Genomic DNA, 22,337 nt, shown 5'->3' with positions numbered 1-22,337 from the left:
ACATGTTCAAATATTTGAACTGGTACAGACCTGCACTTCTGTCAGAGACTGGTGAAGTGCTAGAGCATGGAAAGGATGTTTTTGTTGAGGAAGAGCATGAAGACTTCATCCTATCTGCCAGATCCTAGAAAGTGGCTTTCAAGGATCCAGCGACAAACAGAAGGTCCTCCACCGTTGCTCCCATTTTTTGAAGGTGACGCCGTATCTTTTGTGGAGCGCGCTGACATAAGACAAAGCCTCATCAAAATTTAGTTCTACACTTCCTTTCTGCTCGACAACGGATCGCGCGGAACCATTTATACTCTACATCATTTATCGTGCTTGACCATTGAATTATCGTGACTAAAAGATAGTGCTATGTACACTGGATGCACAAAGGTGCATAAATCCTGCGTAATTTGGCACAACCTTACGCCCACAAATCGTAACTGTAATGTGTGACATTACGATTGCAGAGGAAGCCTCGCAGATCCGAAATAACTGCAAAATGCGCGAAGTGAGACTTTTAGGGCTGCACTACTTAAGTAGCTTCCCTAGAGTTGCCTGCAAAATATAAAGCTGTCCAAGTATAGAGGGGTAGAGGGTAAAAATTGTTGCATTATGTATGAAGCATAGTTTAAATTTGCACATGAGATGGTTTCTCGCCCTGGCAATTAGCTACACAAGAGGCTTACTTACTTGCAAAAACATAGTACTGCACGTAACTAAGCTGCACAGTCAGATGTTACTTTTTCAGTTTAGCAGGTGGCAACTCTGACGTTTGATGTAGCGTATTTACTCAAAGATAGGTCGAACACGAATGTAGATCGATCCCTGTGTATTAAACTCGCTAAGTAATAAAAAATTACAATTCGTATATAGGTCGACATATATTTTTAGAAAAATTAAAAACTTGGAGCATGACATACCTTTATTTACCATAAGCTCTGCTACTAAGTCTCGCTAATTGATGTTCCAAGCTGCATCCTCGTCGAAACTGCCAGAGAAGTTGTCCTTGTTAGATGCTTCACCGGCGCCCTCGGCACCCCAAACAATGCCGTCCTCTGTGCCGCTGAGTACGTTTGGTATGCAGCACTTCCTAAAGCCAGTCTGGATAACCTCCAGACTGGCTTTTTGGTGCTGGTTAGTTGTTGCACCTACACTGCCAGACAAGCAGTGCAATTACTAGCAAAGTAGTTACACACAATGAAGTGTCATAAGGTGATATGAATAGAAAGAGTGCAAATGTGTGTGTTGCAGTGCTTTGACCTAACTTTGAAGACGCAGAGATGAGGGAAAAGAAGTGTTTCAAACAGGACTTTTTTAACATTTTGGGAGAATATTTCTCCAACATTTGTTGAGGCATGCACTACAATTTGCAAGGAAGTCAATTGGTCTCATAAAATCTGCAGCAAGAAAAATCTGTTTATTTAAAACGCAAGAATTCCACAGCAATACTTTGAAAAGTACAAAGGAACTGTGCCATGGTGAAACCAGCCAGCAACAACCTATGCTGTGCTACATCATTCATCAGATGGCCCACCAGCAGTTGGGCAAAATTACATAAAAGACATATCTTGAGTGTCTTGTGCGTTCTAGTGTAAATTGAAGTACAAGTCAGCAGATCATTGTCTGTACTAGACCAACTAGCACCAACTATTCCATTTAAAGCACAGATGAAAAGACGGTAGTGATACTGGCACTGGGCAGAACTACTGTTCAGTTTAGTCAAAGGAGTGCTTACCTGGTTGCGCAATTTTATCTACAGATCTGAACATGCACAGAGAAGCCATCTCTGTGGCTACTAGGCCTGTTGTAATTGGAGGTTTGTGTGTCAAGGTGCTAAAAGTGCAATGAACAAATTTTGGAGCAGGAGGCTGACACGAACTAGCAAGTTCGACACAGTTTCCTGCTAAGTGGTGTTTTTCTGCATAAGAGCAGATGGTGTCACAGTGGCTGGCTCTCTGGCTGCCAAGGGCACAAACTTTCCCTTCTGCAGCAAACAGGTGTGCACCATGTCACTGCAGACCTGCTTTGAAGTCCGCTGAATGGTAGTCCAGAGAAAGTCTATGGGCTTGTCTTGCACACAGTTCCCAAATCTGCAAGCACTAGTGGAAAAACCACACTTTGTGGTTGTGCAGCAACTGAGCCATAGTCTTCACTGCCGTGACTCGACTGGTGTGGCCTGACTCCCAGTCTCTCGGCTCCAAAGACGATCCAGAGGACCCGCGGGCCTGCAGGGTTGACCATCACTAAGATCTATACTTGCATCACATCAATGGGCCACACGCAATGTGCACAAAATTCAAATTTACTTATTTCAAATGTTTTACCTAGGTGTATGCGAATATTCAGAAATTTCGAATATTATAATATACTATATTTTTAATATTCGTATTGGACTCAAAAATTAGGTATTAGAAAATCTTCGGATATTCGGTTGGGTACATATATTAGAAACAAATCGAATATATTGCCGGCTGCGTGGGAGCAAACACGGTTCTTAGCATATGCTTCTATCTAATCTAAGAATATGTGTCTGATTTTGTGCTGAATTTTGTGATAATTTCATGCTGCTAGGCAAAATCTTGCATGCAAAGCAAGCTCAGCCATGAATGTCTAAGCTTTGCGGGAAAGCCAGCTTCTCAGTAGCAAGGGGCATGGGTTTGCTGACAGCGAGGGTGCACTCTTTTGCACGCCAACCCCAAACCTGAGCTTACTGCTTGACTACAAATGTGATGTGTGATGGCTGGCATAGGGTCAAACGCCTTTGAGTTTACGGGTATTTGACATTGTATAATAAGGCACAGGTTGGCAAGAACATACAGCTAGCGGGAATTACTCAATTTACAATGTTAACATGAGAAACACAATGTTTTAGTATAACGGCTTACTAGCCAAATTTTTCACTATTGACAATGTAATTGCGATGTTCCAACATGTTAAGGGGGCCCTGAACCACCCCTCGGGCTTGGTGATATAACACAGTTTGCGGGTAGCATACGCTGCTGTGAACATCTCAGCCAAGTTTTGCTGTCGTACCCGGTGCGGGGAGCTCGCAAGCAGAGCGCGGACTCCCCTTTCTCTCAAACGCTCTTATTTCAACAGAGGCCATGACCCTCACTCTTTTCTGTGTGCTTTATTTCATAATAAAGCACATTCCAATACGCTGCCACTATTGGTCGCTGCGATCAGCTACACCGTGGCCGCTGCGGGTGCCACCACGAGTCCACTGGCTAAGTGCACTGCGGCTTGGTGAGAACAACCACGTTTGGCTTACGTTTAGCACGTCGTAGGCACCAAAATCGAAAGTCGTGGCATCTACGTTAACATCCAAAATGAAATTTGAATTGCGCGCCACGATGACGTTTCGAAGGCTGAGTGTTGTGGCCACGCTCCACCTCGCTGTAGCCTTTGCAGTGCAAGGCATTGAAGAAGGAACGGAAGTGCAGCGGAGGCCATGTTTGATTGCCAATAACTCCAAGTATTTCTGAAAGCCTATTTTCACTTAAAATGTCTTTCTCCACTTTGATAAAAAGTGGTTCAGGGCCCCTTTAAGATAACCAAACTTGCTAATACATAAATGCATCTGTATATCATTATTCAATATTAACCCTTTCCTTAATATGGGGAAAATAGGTGTTTTTTGTATGTTATGGCAGATGTTTTTTTCTGAAGGAACTACTGCACTCAATATTTAATGTAATACATAAACAGAAAGCAAAATGAATGCACTTTTCACGCATAAATGTTTTATTAACGAGAAGTATGTTATAAAAAAGACATAAATTGTTAAAATCAAGATTACGCAATAAAATTGAAAAAAGTTTCTAAAGACACGCTTGTATCTACCAAGAAAAAAATGTTAATAAAAATTATGAGATATATAAAATGTATTGACGTCTATTAGTCACTATCTCCGAAAAAATCAAAATTTTTCATTGAAAAGGTATTTCGCTACAAAAATTTAACTTCAAGCACTACAGTTGAGCGTGGTGGGCTGCGGCTGCCGATGTTCCAAGCTGGTTTGCGTCGTCGTCGCTTTCACACTCAAAGTCCGACGAAAAGTCAGCGCCCTCTGACTCGCTGCTATTCGATGTATTGATAAGATCAACTGCAGAGGCAGCGGAATCGTGATATCTGCGATAACCCGAAGCGCGTGTGCCGTTTCTGGAGCCGGACATTTTTGCTTTCTGCTTTGATTGCGAAACGTTGGAGTGTGTTTAAAAATTACCGCTTGGCGGGAAAAAAGCTAACTGCTTAGAAAACAAAAAATAGTTTCTCCTCTTTCACGTCTGATGGCGCAGTGGGTCCGGTTCGTGAGCGCCGCAGAAGGTCTCGAAAGCGGCGTTTCAAACCACTGATAGCGGGCGGCCATTTTTTCGTTCTCCTTTGACGACTGGGAAACTTCAGAGCGCATTTAAAAATTACTACCTCGTGGGAAAAAAGCAAACTGCTTAGAAGACTGAAATATCGTTCTCCTCCTTCACGTCAGATAGCGAAGTATGTCCGTGAGCAGCGTGGACAGTCTCGAAAGCGGCGTTTCGAACATCGATAGAGGGCTAACCATGCCCAATGGGTGTGGTAAGGAAAAAGTTAAGGTAAGTATTTGTAATTTATTTGTATTAGAAAATTTTGACATTCACACACCCCTACTTTTAACAAATTGCAGCCCTAAAGGGTTATCACAGATGTGAGGTGTACAATCCAAATTCAGTGGGTACAATGCAATATATGAAAGTCAACTGTGGTGGTTCAGTTATAGTGTTGTGCTGCTAAGCCCGAGGTTGCGCGATCGATTCCAGTCGCAGCGGCTATATTCAGATGAGAGCAGAATGCAAGAATGCTCATGTACCATGCATCGGGTGGTTAAACCACCCCAGGTGGTTAAAATTAATCTGGAAGATTCCACTACAGTGTCCCTCATGACCCGCTGTGCAGTTTTGTGATGTTAAACCCCGCAATATTTAACAATATATGACAGAAATTTAGCAGGCGATAAAAATTTTACGTGACTGGAGAAAATGTTTCAGCAAACTACAGTGTGGAAAAATAACTTTATTTCAACATCTCAGTGCATAAAAAGGATATACAGAAGAACTTCATTGATGCAATCCTGTTACATACGATTTCCCAGCGCCAACTTTCGTGATTGAGAACACAAAAAATGACCCCATACAGTTACGCTCATATTTTACCGGTTTATACATTCCCAGAAAACACGACCTTTCAGCACAGCACCAACGTTCAGTACATCGCCAAACTGCGATTGTATTGTACGTTTTCCTGCCGCTAGATCCCATGTACACAAGAAAATGCACGAGGCGTATGCGATCCAGAACAGTGGCTGCCGGCCATGGCAGCTTCACCGCAATATTCACCCGCCTGTCTCATGTAAAAACACTGCCGCGCACCCAGTTTCTTAGAGTGTAGATCGCTTATAACGGAAGTCGCCGTAGTTGCGAATATCTGCACTATAAGCGGTACCGCACTATAACCAAAACAACGATTTTCAAGCCCTGCACATATGCAAAACATGTAGACCAAGCATGTAGACATGCTTTGTACTATCGCGCGTACATCGCGATTACGTTTTCGCCAGTGAGCTGGCGAAAACACAATCGCGATGCAGCCGGTGCTCTTCAAGTATGACAGCTTTGCACCGAGCCAAAACGAAACAACTATTTGCCGCAACCGCTGCGAAAAAAAAAAAAAAAAAGACTTTGCGGTGCTGAAGGCACACGCCTGATGCACGCACCAAGTCTGGACGAATTAACAACCATTCGCTGCAACATCTGCAGTCGAAACCGCGGTCGCTATCAATGCGATCATCGATGGCGACTACGCAGTTTTTTAGGCACGCGGCCGACGTGCGTGCCGAGTAAAAACGAAACTACTGTTCGCCGCAACCGCTGCGGAGAAAACCGCGGCCGCTATCGACGCGATCATGGATGACAACTACAGTTAAACCTGGATATAACGAAATTGAGAAATTGCCGAAAAACTTCGTTATAAAGAGGATTTCGTTATATGCAGGTTCGGCACGAAAATTCGAAAAATAAACGTTTACCGTATTTACTCGATTCTAACGCGCCCTCAATTGTAACGCGCACCCGTTTTCCGTTTTCTTTGAAGCACTCATCCTCGGAATGTCACACCAGGTACCGGATGCGTGGACGCGTGTCGTTTCGCAAAAGCGCGAGGCATCGGAAACGAAGAGCGAGCGTCACGATGGCGTCGTAGCGTCGTATAGTGTTACAGTAGAACCTCGCTGTTACGTTCCTGGGGGCTGCGTTTTCCCGGCTGTTACGTCGTTTTCGACCGGTCCCGGCACAGCTCCCTTAGAACTCAATGCATTGGTAACCCCGCTGTTGCGTCGCAACTGTGGGACCGTTCCCGCATCATACGTTGCGAACTGCCACCCCGCGCTGGCCCGAGCGGCCATTTTGACTTTTCATGTCGCTTGGCTTGGTGGCTTGACGATGGCATTGGCCGCCCAAATTGCCGGGGGCGACAACTATGACGTATTTTCGGTTTCCGCCAGCAAAAGTATGGCCCTTGAGATCTGTATTTGCTATATAAAGATGGTGCCCATGACGCGTTGTGGCCCTAAAATTGGTTTTGGCTCATAGATATTCCGTATATAAGGGTACGGCCGCGCTAGCGGCAAAAAACGCGCGCGTCATGCAGCGAGTGTCAACGCCTTGCCGCGAGGCCACCGTGGCACGCGCGTCTCGCTGCGCGGCAGCGCGATAAGGGGCGCGATCTTGTACGCGTTGCAAAATGGAACGGAGGCGTTCCGTTCCATTTTCGAACGCGTACAAGATCGCGCCCAAGATCTCACGCGCTCTCTGAACGGGCGAGCAACACCGCGAGCGCTCGTTGTTTCATGCGAGAGACGACGATCGTCGATTGAAAACCTGGCGCGGACCGGCGTTCCGGTTGTGATGGCTCTGTGACGTCACCCTCGTCACTCTTGATTGGTTCTTCATCTCGCGGCACGCGGCATTTGCCGCAGAACCCATTTCGCGCGGCACGCCGCAAGACCCCCGATTCCTGCCGCTTTTGCCGCGCGCGGCATGACGCGTTGCCGCGCGTTTTTGCCGCTAGCGTGGCCGTACCCTAAAGTCCGAGGGCGATAACGCAGTTGCCGTGCGCCGTATGCTGTATGTGCCAGTGAAAACGTGCGAGGGGAGCCGACGACCGCGTCTAAATCTCGTGCGCGCAAGAAAAGCAGGGAGGAAGCGCGCCTTCTTCCGTTGCGCTCGAGGCACCGGCGAGGGAGCGAGGGGGGAGGGATAGCGGGGCGGCGCGCGGTCGCGCAGGCCTTATCTTCAAAGCGATCTGCATTGAGGCAGAGTCTAGCAGTAGTAGTGTAGGTGTGTCGGCGGCTCGTAGCTTTCTGCGTGCTGTGTTCTCGGCGCTCAGTTTGCGTTGAAGCGATAGGCAACAGCACGAAGGTCACTTCGCTCGCTTCTCCAGCGGCGCTTCCACACGCTGCCAGCGTTTGACAGCGCGTGTCCGCGCTCATAGAGTCTGATGTGCCACAGCGTGTACCAGCGCGTCGGCAACATCAGCTGGAAAAGGAGAGAGTGGTGGCTTGGCGGGCTAGGCCAGCTGCAGCAAGCGGCAGGATGAGATTTGAATGAAGGGAGGGGGAAAGGTCACGCCCACGATCGCTGGGTCGAGGGATGCAGGGCCGCCTTGCACACGCACGCAGGCACACGTGCGCTTGCTTCGCATTTCATCGCGGCGGAGAAGGTGCTTCCGGTTGCTGCTCGCGCAAAAATGACAAAATTTGGGGCGAAATCTCTAGGTGGTCGGAGGGGAAAATTCGTTATATCGAGGGGGTCTCCCGCTGCCACTTCGTTACGTAGAGGTCTCAAATACATAGAGGCTTCTATAGAGTAACGGCGGGGAATCGAAAAACTTCGTTATATTAAGGAATTCGTTATATGGAGGTTCGTTATAAGCAGGTTTAACTGTACGCAGTTATGAAAGCTTGCGGCCAACGCGGTGTTATGCGCAGCGGTAAACGCAAGAATACAGGCTTTAAAGACACAAATAGGCTCGAAGCGTTCCGGCGTTGCTGTCATTCGCGTACGATTTCAACTGATGGCTGTGGCGATGCGGACTCCACTGCTTCGTTTCGGTTGGACGTTAGAGCCGTTCTTGCTCTTTTGCGTCGCACATTTGCGACGCTCCCCGCTCACCGAGCTCCGAAAGTAGTCCGAATTAACTGATGTGCGGCCAAATAAGTCCGAATGAACGAGCGTTTGATTCCATTGAATAATGTATACGCCAGCCGGGAGCACGCACCTTGTTGAGAAGCGTGCTCGCTGCCGCCCTTGTCGGCGAGATTTTCCCGCGGAAGCCGCATTATAACCGGCATTTTGTCTCACGCGGCTGCACTGTAAGCGGTATGTGTATACATGGAGTGCTATGGGAAAATTAATGAGAGTCTGAAAAGACCGTACTATATCCGGTCCTGCACTATAAGCGGTTACGTTATAAGTGGTCTGTATATAGAGATAGACTCTTGTAAAAGCTGCACCCATGTAAGGGCCGCACCGCCAACTTGGCAGCCCAAAACTTGGAGAAAAAAATTTCCAATGAAGCAATCGTGTTCGGTGCCTCAATGCTGCGCACGAGCATCGGCGAATTTTAGTGCGCTTCGTACTTCCTAATGATGCTACTAGATGGCGAGATCGAGGGTGTGCACAAGTCACCAGCTGGGCCGGCACCATCCTGACTAAAAGGTTCAGGTCCATGTAGGGGCTGCACCTCATGACAATTGTAAAAAAAGAAAAAAAAAAAAAAAAGAAACAGCGGCCCGTACACGAGTCTACATAGTATTTGTTGCATGTGAAAGCACGTGAAGGAAAATTATATCAAAGGAGCAATTATTCGTCATGAAGAAGCATGGTTGTCTTTCACATTACAGCCGTATAATGGTGAATCGTATTGTGGTGCTGCTTCAACCTAGAGGGCTCCATCCCCCCTTGAAAAATACAGCACAATTATCACACTCACAGGGTGCCACCTAAGGCAATTTTTTCCCCACAACACTGCACCAGGTTTATAAAAGAAATCACACAGCCTACTACGCTCAAGCCAATGCTGATGATAGTTTTCTGTGGACAAGCGACTAACAGCAGCCATTTCGTTTCCCCTAACCATATAAAGCTTCGCTTTAAAAATTATTAGTTGGAACACTGATTAAAATACCAGTTGGAAGCACAGTGCCAATCCAGCCTTTGTTGTCTTCCTGTGTTTCCCATTCTGTTAATGCTGCTAGCTGCCCTTGATGTTGAAACAACTTGCCCAACAAAAAGTATTGTTGTAGAACAAGTTGATACCATGTGGGGCATGCATCATACTTTTTGCAGCCCACAGTGTTCCTGCTGCCCATTTTGTTGGGTGTTACTGACCGTGAGAGCGGCATGCCAAGTCGGAGCAAGGATGGGGCAGGCAGGCGCCAGCAGGTTCCTCCCCGAGGACGCTCGGGCCCCAGAGCTTGCAGGGCATCGAGCAGTTGCCTACGTGCCACAGGGGCACCCTCCCACTTGGACTGGAACTGGCGCACTAGCTCCCCCTGGCTGCAGCAGGCACGTCCATGCACCAGTCGACCCAGCAGCTGCAGGGCTACATGCAGAGAGATGTTTTGAGGGACAGTCCTAAAGAACACAGAGTTTGCTTCAAAACTCATTAGAGGGAACTCTAGAGCTAGTGTCTACAGGAGCAGCAGGTATACCGGTTCAGACAGCATGGGAATGATGGATGGTGCATGGATTTGTCAAAACGTCCTCCTGGCTTCAAATGGATTGGTTACCTTGTAAATTGACAATTTTTAAACAATATACAGTGTAGACCAGACCGCTTATAACGTAAGTTGCCGGAGTCGCGAACATCCGCACTATAACCAAAGCAACAATTTTCAAGGCCCGCACATATGCACAACATGTGCACTGAGCCGCCACGCGTATGCGACAGTTGAGGAATGCGGCTAGAACGCTTGCATTCAGTTTACAGTCGAATCTCGTCAATTCGAACCAAATCACGCGGCGGCGCCTCCGACCGGCATTGCTCCGGCACCGCCATAGAGTAAAAGCTTAGGAGAGACCCCTCAATGTTGCGGGTGAACGGAAAAAAAATAAAAAAATAAAAAAATGAAAGGAAAAAAAAAATGCGGCGGAAATTTCACCTTCTCTCAAACGTCAAGGTCGCCGATTCTGCATTGCGCCGGAACATGCGTGTATGTGCCGACGTCTCAGCCACGCTACCGTAGCCACACGTAGAAAATGGCAGTGAACCCTTCTTTCTCCTTTATGCTTCCTCTACTTTCTAGTCACATGTTGACCTTGCACGCTGCGACTACGGCACAGAGTGAGCAGCGGCGCTGTCCTAGGTCGGCCAACGAAACTTCCCCACGCCGGCAAACGCCCGCTTCCCGATAACGGCAGAAAACGAAACTTTGGGGAAGCTGGAGCCGGGCCGGCTGGAGCGGCGGCACCTGCACGGCGGCGGGCGCGCACGGTGACAATCAAAAGTGAGGGAGCTACGAGGTAGGGCGAGAGGAGCCACTGAAGCGGCGGAGTTGCCGAGGCGAAATCTGCTTCCCTGCCGCCCTCCTCCCTCACATTCCACGGTCTCTGCGTGCGCCCTTCCCATAGGCGCCGCCCGCTCCCTGAAGTTTCGTTTACTGCCGTTATCGTGAAGCGAGCATTGGCCGGCGTTGGCAGTTTTGTGGCCCTCGCTCGCTTGCGCGCTGCGATATTTTACGACTCGCACTCAAGATTCTGGTTTCAGCCTCACTGGCTGTTCGTTCGCACCACGTGCCCTTCTCCTCCACTTCGTCTCTCTTTCTTCCTCGAGCACTCCTTGGGGCGCCCATTTGAGGGAAGCGTTCGCCCTCTCTGCTGACTTCCGTACTCCCAGGCAGCCGCATTGTAACCGGTATTTCGTTTCCCGCAACTGCACTACTATAAGCGATACGTGTATACATGGAGTGCTATGGGAAAATTAACGGGTCTCAAAATACTGCGCTATATCCGGTTACCGCACTATATCCGGCACTATATCCACTATAAGCGGTTACGTTATAAGTGGTCTATACTGTATTACGTTATAAATGCAATAATTTGCAATGCTTGTTCATGTTTGCAGAAGCTTGTCACCTTTGTTTATTAAGAAAAATATGACTTCTTGGAAATTTAGAAAGATCATCATCATCATTATCAACCTATTTATGTCCAGTGCAGAACACCTCTGTCTTGCGCCAGTTGACCTCACCTTACGTCTACAAAGTTTGTAATTTCGTCACACTACCTAGTTCTCTGCCATCCTCAGCTATGGTTCCCTTCTCTTGGCACCTATTCTTAACTCTAGTAGACCAGAAAGTTGTTTGCTCTACACATTAAGTGGCCCTGTGCAGCAGCATTTCTCCCTCTTAATGTCAACTAGAATGTCGACTACCCCCATTTGCCAATCTACATTGCTGTATTTCTGTGTTCTAAGGTTACACCTAACATTTTCGTTCCATCACTCCCTGCATGGTCCTTAACTACTCCTCAAGCTTGTGGGGATGCCACAAGTTTGATGCGCCCCAGTGCCTTTGTCAGGCATTCACCTGTTCCACTCACAACGATTATCGGGGGCGGCCTTTGCACGGACCGATTTGCGGCGGCGCGATTGGCAGAGCGAGCGCGAGAGAGACCTCTCCGGGACAGCACTCAGTATGTACTCATTTTCCTCTCGTCCGCTGGCCCCTTTGCTAAGGCCTCAGACTTGAGCACGTCTACGGTGCCTTTGCACATATGGCGAGCGTGTACCTTGTGCTGCTCCTTTATTTGAACACTAAGCCGAAGAGCGGTGCCTAGTGCTTGCGGGTGTTCATACTGCACAGAGTCGCACTCAGCGGAGGCCCAAGCCGACGGAGACTGCCTGAGCTCTCGAGAGTGGGCCCATTGGTTATTGAGAGAGCAAGCAGCATAGCCGTGGGAACTTTTCTTAGCAGCATGTCGTGGGGAGCCATCCTCCCACAGCAACGCTAGCATGTCGCTGTGGGAGGATGCATTCCTACCCTTGGCGCGGGAGCCACTTCGATTCCCGTGCCGGCCCAGGCATTTGTGCAGTGCTGGGTGTCACCAGAGACAAACTGTTTCCACAAACTTAGGGCAATACTGTGTTTTCTTGCGTGTGCAGAGCTTTGGCAACTCGTGATGCTGTAGGATGACTATTAGTAGTCTAATGTGGGCATTTATCTGTCATTCTATAGAGCAAGCTTGTTTCAATTTTAGTTTGGTGTGCTAGGCCACGGCTGCAGAGCCAGTTTTGTCATAACACAGATACAGGCCTGCTTTCACATTGTGGCCTCACTACAAAATAACTCATGCCCTTGATAAACCTATGCTCTTTCTTACAGTGATTCTAAACTTTAGTCTGCCCAATTTTCATGCAAATTGTCATAAGAGTTGCCCCGGAACTTACCATCGTCGGGCAGACTTTCCTCTTGCCAACTGGGACGCAACGGGCCTGGCTTCAACCGCACAGCTGCAAAGCGCGCCAGCAGTCCAATGTCCAGGCCACTGACCACCAGAGGCTGCAGCCTTGGCCCTTTAGCACCATTCTCACGCAGCTCATCCTGGAGTTCCAGCTGCCGCACCTGAAGTGCAGCAGCTGAGGGGCCGCCGCCTTCTTCTTCGTCTTCAGACAGGTAGCCGTGAGGCACAAAGACTTCATTGTCGACTTCATAATCATCAGGCTCGCTCTCTGGCTCACTGCCTGACAAGCTCTCGCCGGGCTCCTCGTCCCACTCAGCCTCACTGTCCACCTCATAGTCCAGCGTCTGTTTCATGAGAAAATGTGCGTTTCATAAATTCTCACAATAAGTGCATTTTTCAATGTTTCGTGACAGCAAAATTATTTCATATTTACAAAAAAGAACCACAGTTCTTTTAACGAGAAGTTTCTTACATGCCTGTAATTATTGAGAATCATTACCAAATTGGTATATCAGCGTTCGGAATTTGTAATTATTGCAACATCTTTTCACAAGCCAAATATCAGCACTTCTTGTGCATGAGGTAACATCTCTGGTAGTTAGATGTGCAGTATCTTTAATAAATTGTTTAAAAGAATCGGAACAGAAGTAACAGGATCGCAGAATGCGGAAAACGCATATGTTTTCAACTTTAATAATATTATAATCCCGACATGCAAGTTGCATTGATTAGAGGTAACCTAGAGTAGCTAGATGCCTTATGACTTTCTTCTGTAACGTTTGAAGTTTCAATATGTTAGCTTTTGACGTGGTAGCCCACACCAAACTGCAGTAATTTATGCGACAAAAAGAGGGCGTGGTATATTTGTACATAGTTTCATCTTTGTGGGTAAGATATATCGACAACGAGCTAATACACCAACACTACTAGAGGCTTTTTTTACAAATATTAACAATATGTTGGATCCAGCTGAGGTTTGAAGAAAATGTGACATCTAGAATTTTATCCTCATTGACGAAAAGAATATCTTCGCCGGCATAAACTAAAGATTGTGTTGATTCTAATTTTTTATTTTTTGCCTGGAATACGATTGCTTTTGTCTTCAATGGGTTAATTTCTATTAAATTTTTGGTAGACCAGAGGAAAAGTTTGTCTAATAATTTATTGCACCAAATAATTCACTCGTTTTCATCAGGGCCTGAGAAAAGCACGCTTGTATCCATATGCATATATAACAAAACTCCGACTGTGGTCAATATTGACAATGTCATCGATATAGGTATTAAATAACAGTGGACCCAGTACACTTTCCTGGGGAACACCACTCAACACAGTTAAGTACAATGACTTTTGATTTCCTAATTGAACGCATTGCTGTCTGTTCTCTAAACATGGTCTTATCAAGGCAAATGCCATACCGTGAATCCCATACAAATGTAATTCAAGTAGTAAAGTGTTGTGATTAATGCAATCGAAGGCTTTGCTGAAATCAAGAAAAGCACCTAACGTGCAAAAGTTTCGATCAATATTTGCAAAATAATTTCTTCAAGTATTAAAAGGCTGTCTCCGTTGGCGTTCCTTTCCTAAACCAAATTGACAGTCAGGTATTATACTTCTGGAGTGAAAAAAAGTGTGCATGTACACCCATGCTTTGCAACACAACTTTCTTGAGGAAAGAAAAAACAAAAATGGAACACGAAATAGTTGAAGTATATTTTATAAGGAAAGCAGGTGATAAGTGTGTCAGCTGTCCGTCTTTGGCGTTGCATGAAAAAGAAGTGACATTTATTTCGAGGTATCTAGACATGTGAACTGATCGAGTAAACAAAATTATGTATGAACTGATTGACTTATACAATCTTTTGTATGATGATGCATGCATGATGTACCTGATACGCAGAGCACAAAATAGATGATCGTTTGAAATAAGCGTTAGTTGGAAGTTCAGCGCCCATCCTGTTGTGTGTGTTCCTTTCGTCGTCTTCAGAGTGTTTTTATGAAAACTGTCAAGATGAACCAACTTGGCCAAATCAAGGTAATGTTAAATTATACTTTTTCAGAAATACTTTGCCACAATAAGTACTTCAATGCATTCAGCAGCAGCGGAGTTATTGACAATCAAATATCACGTTAGCGGTGTTTCGGCTCGTCCACTCAGCCTCACTGTCCACCTCATAGTCCAGCGTCTGTTTCATGAGAAAATGTGCGTTTCATAAATTCTCACAATAAGTGCATTTTTCAATGTCTCGTGACAGCAAAATTATTTCATATTTACAAAAAAGAACTACAGTTCTTTTAATGAGAAGTTTCTTACATGCCTGTAATTATTGAGAATCAATCAAGTGTCCGTGTGGTCTGACTTTATGTTTCGCGTGGTTATAGGCTAGTGGAGTGTTCAAAACTAGTTGAAATTAGCGAGACCCAATGGCTACAACACCGATAAGCAGGGTGGCCAAAATTTAATTCCTATGCAGATGGCTATGGGCGAGCGTGAACAGATGATAGTCGGCTTCTTCCGGAAGTGCGTAATTATTACCGAAATTGGAAAAGGGCAGATTTTCGCTTACTTCAGCCTGCTTATTAAACTGCGTCAATAAATACTATACACAGTAACAGTAGGAACAAGCGCACTGATCCAAACACCCTTCTTGATTGATGTCTGTTATTGGCCAATAGCAGCCGCATATGGGAACCTGTTATATAGTATTATGAAATAAAGCGTCCAGAAAAGAGTGAGGTACAGGCCTCTGTTGAAAAGATAGCGCTTGAGAGAAAGGTGACTTCACGCTCTGCTTGCGATCTCCATGCGCTGTACACGACTGCAAAACTTGGCTGAGATGTTCACAGCAGCGTATGCTATCTGCAGACTCTTTTTTTTTTTTTACCAAGCCTGAGGGATGGTTCAGGACCCCTTTAAGGTTACTAGAATCACTTAGAGAGCACAAAAGAAGAGCGGAAAAATTAATAGACAAGTGAATTCACTGCAAGAGAATCGTCAATGTTTTGGTGAAAGTGGACCAAATGGTAACGAGGGCTTCGCACGATATTTCTGACGATGCGTCCATTTATGTCCACCTGATGAAGATGCAAGAGTAAAGTCGGTATACACGCAGGGCATGGCATGCAAGGCATACTTGAAGTTGACTTTCTCTGTCCTGGTAACCTGTATCAACGGTAAGGGATAACATTGCCTGAAGGTGCCGTGGATCGTGGCCTGTTATATTGCTACATTAGGCTGGGCAACAAGTAGCAGCATAGCAGACGACTGAGTGAGTAGCGAGTGCCAAAATGTTGTGATGTTCGGCTCCCACTTTCTGTGTAAGCTAAAATAGTATAATATTTAGGGCACTCTGAGGCTTGCCAGTATTTTTTCTAAGGTTTCGAGGTCCGGGACCTTCTTAACACAAAAATGAAAAGTTGAAAATATGACGACACTAATCCTTTAAGCCCGATTTGGCTGCCTGTGGAAATGTGCCAACACTCACCTGGTCCTTTGCCCAGGGATTGCGCCCTGACACTGTGCGACTTCGTCGGCGCCAGGTTCCCCAGTACGCAGGCCGCACATTTTCGCAAAACTGGAGCAACTTGGCTCGAGGTGCTGACCGAGGTTCACGAACGTGCCGATGCCACTGTTCGCCTCGAGGGTTGAATTGGATTTCTGCAGTACACTGGAAGCACACCACGTCACAGTCAAACGATGCCATCTGACAAACTTTAATTCAACTCTTTTGTTCCTGTGGCAAGCCTGCTGACTTTCGGTGGTTCTGGATTTTAATTTTTATTTGATTATATGTTATTTGCAAATATAGCAGATAGAGATGGCTCCTACAATGAAAGCAATTTTGAATTAGCCAGCTGAATGTTCTTTCGCCAATATGCATGCAATCATCGGTGATACTGTATTACAGCATCAGAATTAAGAACTGGGTGAGTTGGTGTCGTTCCATCTTAACAAAACACAGCGCGAAAAGGGGGGGGTTTACATTGGGTTTACACCCAATGTAAACGAGCAAAGAAACGACAAACACGGGCGCTCAACACGGACAAACTGAGCCCATGTTTGTCGTTTCTTTTTCACGCTGTGTTTTGGGCCTGTACTGTGGAAACACAGGAGCACCCTGAACTTTAACTGTTACAGCTGAAGATATTTAGCAGTACTGCCATACATACATTGTGGCTAATCGGCAAACAGAATAGCTGTATGGACATGTTCAGCATGTCAGTAGCTAAACTGTGGTGTTTAAACATCCCGAAACTGCACAGAGGGTTGTGGAGGATGCTGTACTTAGTGGAGGGCTCAGGATTAATTTTGAGCTCCTTTAACTTGCACCCACATCATGGGAAGCAATGCTTTTGCATTCTGACTTAGGACTTCAGTAGTGCCAGCAAGCACAACAGTGGGCAAGTATCTGCCTTAATAGCTTCTGTCATATTCAATACAGCTGTGTTGATCAACGAAAACTGACGCGGTCTATTCAGGCCTTAGTGGCTGTTGTAGCTGACCTCTGACTGCAGGAAGCGGTCCATCAGCAGGTGGTCGAAGCGCTCTCTAACGGCCGCAGGTACAGCTGGTGCCAGAGTCATGCCTGCTTTCAACTCGAACGGTCTAAATGTCCCCTGCAGAAAACCACAAACACCATTAACACTCTCGTAAGGTAGCTGCAGTAGGCCTGCCATGTTTGTTTTTTTTAAATAAAAAGTGGCATGTTCAACATTACTTGGCTAATTGTATTGCTTACAATTAAATAGGAACTGCTAAGAACTATGTCGGTAGGATTATAATTCTTGAAGATAATGACAAGAAGAAATGAGGCAGCAGCATTTAGGAAAGGTGGAAGGGTGCAAGGGAAGGGAGAATTTTAAATCTAAGAAACAGAAAATGGAATGAGTGCATGATATTGAAAAACAAGAATGTCTAATAAAAAACATTAATGCTGATTATAACTGGAACACTGGCAAGAATAAATAGCTGAACTTCACTTGCTTGAATACACTTTTCTTTAGAAGAATAAAATCTCTACCACTACAGCACCTCAAAAGTTACCATGTAGCTGAAAAATTACAATGGATGCAGCAAATGGCTGTGCATGTAATATTTGTAACCATTTCTGGTCCATCTCTTGTAACAGTACTAATTCATGGCAAATAAATACTAGCTTTTGTAGTGCAGCAAGTATGTAATAGATGTGTCAATAAATCATTTTGTTGACTTCAAGTTGGCTTGCAATGAGAATTTGGCAGCTAATTAGCTAAAGGGTCCCTGAAATGATTTTGACTGGATCAACAAGGTAAGTTCTTGTGATTATCAAGGGGCAAATTTACATGCTTTGAATAAACCATGTAATTTATTATCAGGTTTTAAACATCTGCATCACTATACATTGGAGTGGTGCTGCCCTCTGTCGCATCTGCCTATTCTACGTAGAATAAGTTAGTGATGTCACTTAGGCGAGCATTCTTATTGGCTGTCCATGTGACATCATTGGGAATACCTGAAGCATGATATTTCATTGAGCTTATATTAATTAGGATGTGTATAGATAAGAATTTGCACACATGTAAACATAAAAATACAAATGCAATAAATGTTGACATTTCTTCAAACCAGCGGCACCCTTCCACCTGAGACTGCAGATCTGCTACAGCCTTTTTCTGCACATGTGCATTTGCACGTGCATGCGTCGGGAAGGAGTGGAATAAAATGTTTCTCCTTCTGAAAATCTGGGTTGTGGGGAAACTTTATGAGACTGCACAAAGGAAGGCGAGCGATGATAAAGAATGCAAGAAAAGTTAACACTAGTACAGTGGTGACTGCAAACACATGGAGGGGTTATCCCACACCAACATAGGTGCAGCAATGTCTTCTGATGGCAGAATCATGAATAGTACCAGCACTGTACTGTGTTCATCTTGCACTGCAGGTGTGTGCAGGGAGTAAGCTACAGTAAATGCACACTTTTGAAAATGAAAGCATTGCAAGTAAATTTCATTTTAAAGCAAAACACAAGCTGTTCAACACCCGCCTCAGTTGCACATGGCTGAAGCACAGTGCAAGGGTCACGAACCAATGGCTCACCAGGACTTTGACATTCCATGTTGCATGCTGATTCCATGTAGTATCCTTGAACAGGTTACCACTTTGTACTGTCGTTTGCTGTCTCTCTCCACATGTAATAGTTATACATGAAACTCCTGTGCAGTGTGACAATCCTCCATCTATTGAGTACATCAACTGATCTTTCTCCTGTGCACCAGTGGCAGTCCTTACTTTATTTAGCCTATCTGCTTGATGTGTTTGTTTGTCACTGTTTCTACAATTCTATTACTGTCCATGAAGGAGATAAAGCAATGCTTACACAGGCACATCCTACAGAGCTAGATCATCACCCACTAATCTTTGTTTTATTCTTGAATACATGTCCTGCTTAGCATGCATTTGCTTAGCATGGTCAAGTCTCCTTGGCTGAAGCAAATATTAATGAGAAAAATTATTATGATCACCAATTCCATTTTTTTGGTGTGTCGGGCTGGGCAGTGTGGTTTAATTTTGAGCGATGAAGTAGTGCCAGTGAGGGTGTCTATGTTCTGGCTGAAGGCCAACTGCAATGGAATTTCGCTTTGGCTAAAGTTGTTATAAATGAATAGCATAGACCACTCAACCAATCTTGGTAAAGCCAGTAATTGTAAAGGCTCTTTTTTTTTCTCTCTCTCTCTCCGGCTGGTTCACATAGCCACACCTGGCGAACCACGGAGACCAATCAAAGCCCGCAGTAGTCTGAGCGTCTCACACGGGGAATGGGTTCGTCGCGGCACTCTGCGGTGCTCACGGTAACTATGCTACTCAGCAGCATGGCCTCCGAGATTGCGAGGAGCTGCGCGTTGTCATGCATCAGTTGCAATGAGTGGTAATGGCAGCGTTTTTGTCAGTTTAAGTACCCAAAACAGCTTTTTTTGCAAGCTTTCGTGACACTCCCACTCATATTTAGAACGGCAAATATTGCACTACGTTATATTAAGCTAGGATTTTCATGCGGTCCAAGATTTTTTTTGCAGTTGGTCTTTAATAAAACAATAAATCACAATGATCACAAATAGTGCCAACTTATAGGTACCACTAAAGCACATGGACCTCTTAATAGAATAATGCACGATGCTCAATGACCTCATTTCTTATATTTCATCTACCACACTCTTTTGCCAATCCTCCAGAATGGCTACGTTGCCACTATGACACAAGGGGTATGCAATGCTTAAGAAGATATGTGTTGCTCCGTGCATACAATTCTTATCGCCATTCTTCCTTCAATAACCATCAGATGTTACCTTAGTCCGTGCGACATCGCTGCATCAACATCTCATGCTATATTTGCTTAATTTTGGCATAACTTCTGAATGGTATGAGCATAAACATTACATCAGCATAAACATGAGCATATGGTATGAGCATAAATAGGTATAAACATGAGCATATATAGGTATGAGCATAAACATTACATCATTACATGTTATGGCCTATGCAGCACAACAACATAATGCTTCTTCGCTGAAGTACACCAAATTAGTCCTCATGCCATCGCTGTCATGCCATTGCCATCGTTTCCTTGCTGATGCCGTCACACAGACAATTGCTTGCCTTACACAAACATGTTCCTCCATATGGTATCACATAGCAGAACTCCGAACGAACCTGCAAAATGCTTCACATAACATTGATTCCCACAATGCTCAATTTTTATCCAGTGGGATTTGCAAAATTTTTATCCATTGTGAGAGATGAAAGTAGAAAGCTGTGTACACATGCTTCAAAGCAACAGGAAGCACTTTTTATCTGGAAAAGTGGAAGTTCCAAGTTTCCTTAGGTGCAAGCCTCACCTGTCCAGGGCTTGGATGGTCAGGGCGTGGCTGCTTGCACACAGGTTCTTGCTCTGCTGCTGCTTTACGCTTCTGGGCACTCCCCGCAAGTGCTTGGAATGGAAGCCGTGCTGCACAGTACAAAACGCTTGCTTCTATCATCAAGCAGAGCCACTACCATACGTTGGCGTACTCATGAGTACACGGAGTCAAACTTGCTCCACATTTGCTCCATGCTCATTTCACAGGCAGACATGAAATAGAGCATTCATGAGTGACGAAGGGTGTTAGTGGATGCGAGTATGAACGAAAGTCAGTGAGGGTGATTCTGAATGGGCATGAATATGAACATGAGTGACTGTCAGTGAGCGTGAGTGGGTAAGTATGAATGATGAATGGAAGTGACTATAAATGCGTGTGAATGTTGGTGAGTGGCCATGCGTAGGAACGTGAGCGAGTGCCAATGAGTGTGAGTGAGTACACAGCCTACAAAAATACTGGTGAGTACGAGTGAGTATGCATTCATTCTGCAGACCTATGGCCACTAGTAATATCATGTGTGCAAAAAATCCCTACTGATAAAGTGACTGCAGCCTGATGTGTGCTGCATTTTGGGGTAAAGCTGTTAAAACATGAGTATAGTATTCTGGATTTACCTAAGTATACCTTTTTATGAGCCAGTTACGATGGGTTGCAAAAAGACATGTAGAGGGACTGTTTTTCTTTTCATGCAAATGACATTTTCAACACAGATCCAACTCAAGACACAACTATTTTGTACATGGCTTTTAAATGAGATAGCATATAGTACTGTTCGTCCCATAAGTAGAGACTTATGGGACGGTCGCTTACATGGTTAGAGCCGTGGTCAGCTGAGCAACCACTGACCCGGTATTTGCTACGTTATTCCGTGCCATGTGCAGCAAGTCTGAAAAAGCTAGGAATACCTGAATGGCGCCTATTTTACCTTGGTACTCTGAGGCACGCATTCTGTTGTTACATTTACTTCCGTTTCGGTGAGAAGTTGTGCTTCCTTACACGTAATGTACGTTCGGACATAACGGCGCATCAACTGCTAACCGCTTTTGCAATATTTTTATCATGTATATTATTGATGCCTGGCAGTTTGTCCTTGAGCTCCGTGGCTACAATGTTACAACATAGAATGTATGCTGCGAACTACAGCATACGTTGCGATGATAGGTGCACACATTAACATGTAGCACAGCTGATGTTATCACGCAAAACACATCAGTGGACGACATACGTTCACAGTAGCAACAGCTACTCAGCATTTTTTAACGTCAATGGAACCGTCATGAAGCTGAAGACTTACACTGCTTCATTTTCTTGGAAGGTGTGCAAGGCATCGCGTCAGAGACAGGATCGGCCTCACCAATGAACACTGCACCAACGGTGAACTATGCAACACGACACTAAAGCACGGCAATCTATGTTGACACACACATCCTCAAAGTTTGGCAGTGCTCTTGCGCACGGCGGGAGAACGAACGAGAGAGAGAGAGTACGTGAAGTTGCAGTGATCCCAAAAGGAACTTCTCAAGATTTTAGCATCAAAATCTTTCTTGCTCGCAAAATACCACACAGTACCCACACGCACTCACTCCCGCGGAAACTCCATTTGGCGGGAAAAAGTAATGTGCTGCGCCGTAAGTGATGATTGGCCGAAACAACTATCACGCGTAGACAAAAAAATACAGTAGGTTACGTTGACATTCGGTACTGCAAGAAACGCTGACATAAACGCAAGGGGCACTGCTAGCACTGTGTATCATTTTTCAAAGCATTGATGTTTAGGGACAGTGGAGGTGAAATAGACTTCAGGCGGGTAGAAATAACCAAACGGAGGTTATCTGATTGGTGGCTAAAATCAAAGCAGGGGTGAAATTTCACCCTCCACAAAGTACAAAATATGTTAATAGTCACGGCTAGGTGGCGTGTGCCACCGCCCGATTTAAAGGGTTCAGCCTCATTGATTCATTC

At 45.3% G+C, this 22,337-nt stretch overlaps 1 protein-coding gene across 1 annotated transcript; it reads right to left on the bottom strand.

The window, feature by feature from the left end:
• Window positions 1-1,386: 1,386 nt before the first annotated feature.
• LOC119446762 (chromatin assembly factor 1 subunit A-A) lies at window positions 1,387-22,027 on the bottom strand. Its single transcript, XM_037711302.2, has 7 exons — window positions 21,670-22,027; window positions 20,355-20,464; window positions 16,986-17,099; window positions 15,968-16,150; window positions 12,469-12,826; window positions 9,411-9,624; window positions 1,387-2,213 (listed from the first exon to the last, which is right to left on the bottom strand). The coding sequence occupies exons 1-7, from the start codon at window positions 21,701-21,703 to the stop codon at window positions 2,138-2,140; spliced, it is 1,089 nt and encodes a 362-aa protein (XP_037567230.1). The 5' UTR covers window positions 21,704-22,027; the 3' UTR covers window positions 1,387-2,137.
• Window positions 22,028-22,337: the final 310 nt, after the last annotated feature.

Source organism: Dermacentor silvarum, chromosome 3 (assembly GCF_013339745.2).
Source record: "Dermacentor silvarum isolate Dsil-2018 chromosome 3, BIME_Dsil_1.4, whole genome shotgun sequence".
In the NCBI taxonomy this organism is placed as follows: domain Eukaryota; kingdom Metazoa; phylum Arthropoda; class Arachnida; order Ixodida; family Ixodidae; genus Dermacentor; species Dermacentor silvarum.
The sequence above is the reverse complement of the archived record's forward strand: the minus strand, read 5'-3'. Positions and strand labels throughout refer to the sequence as shown.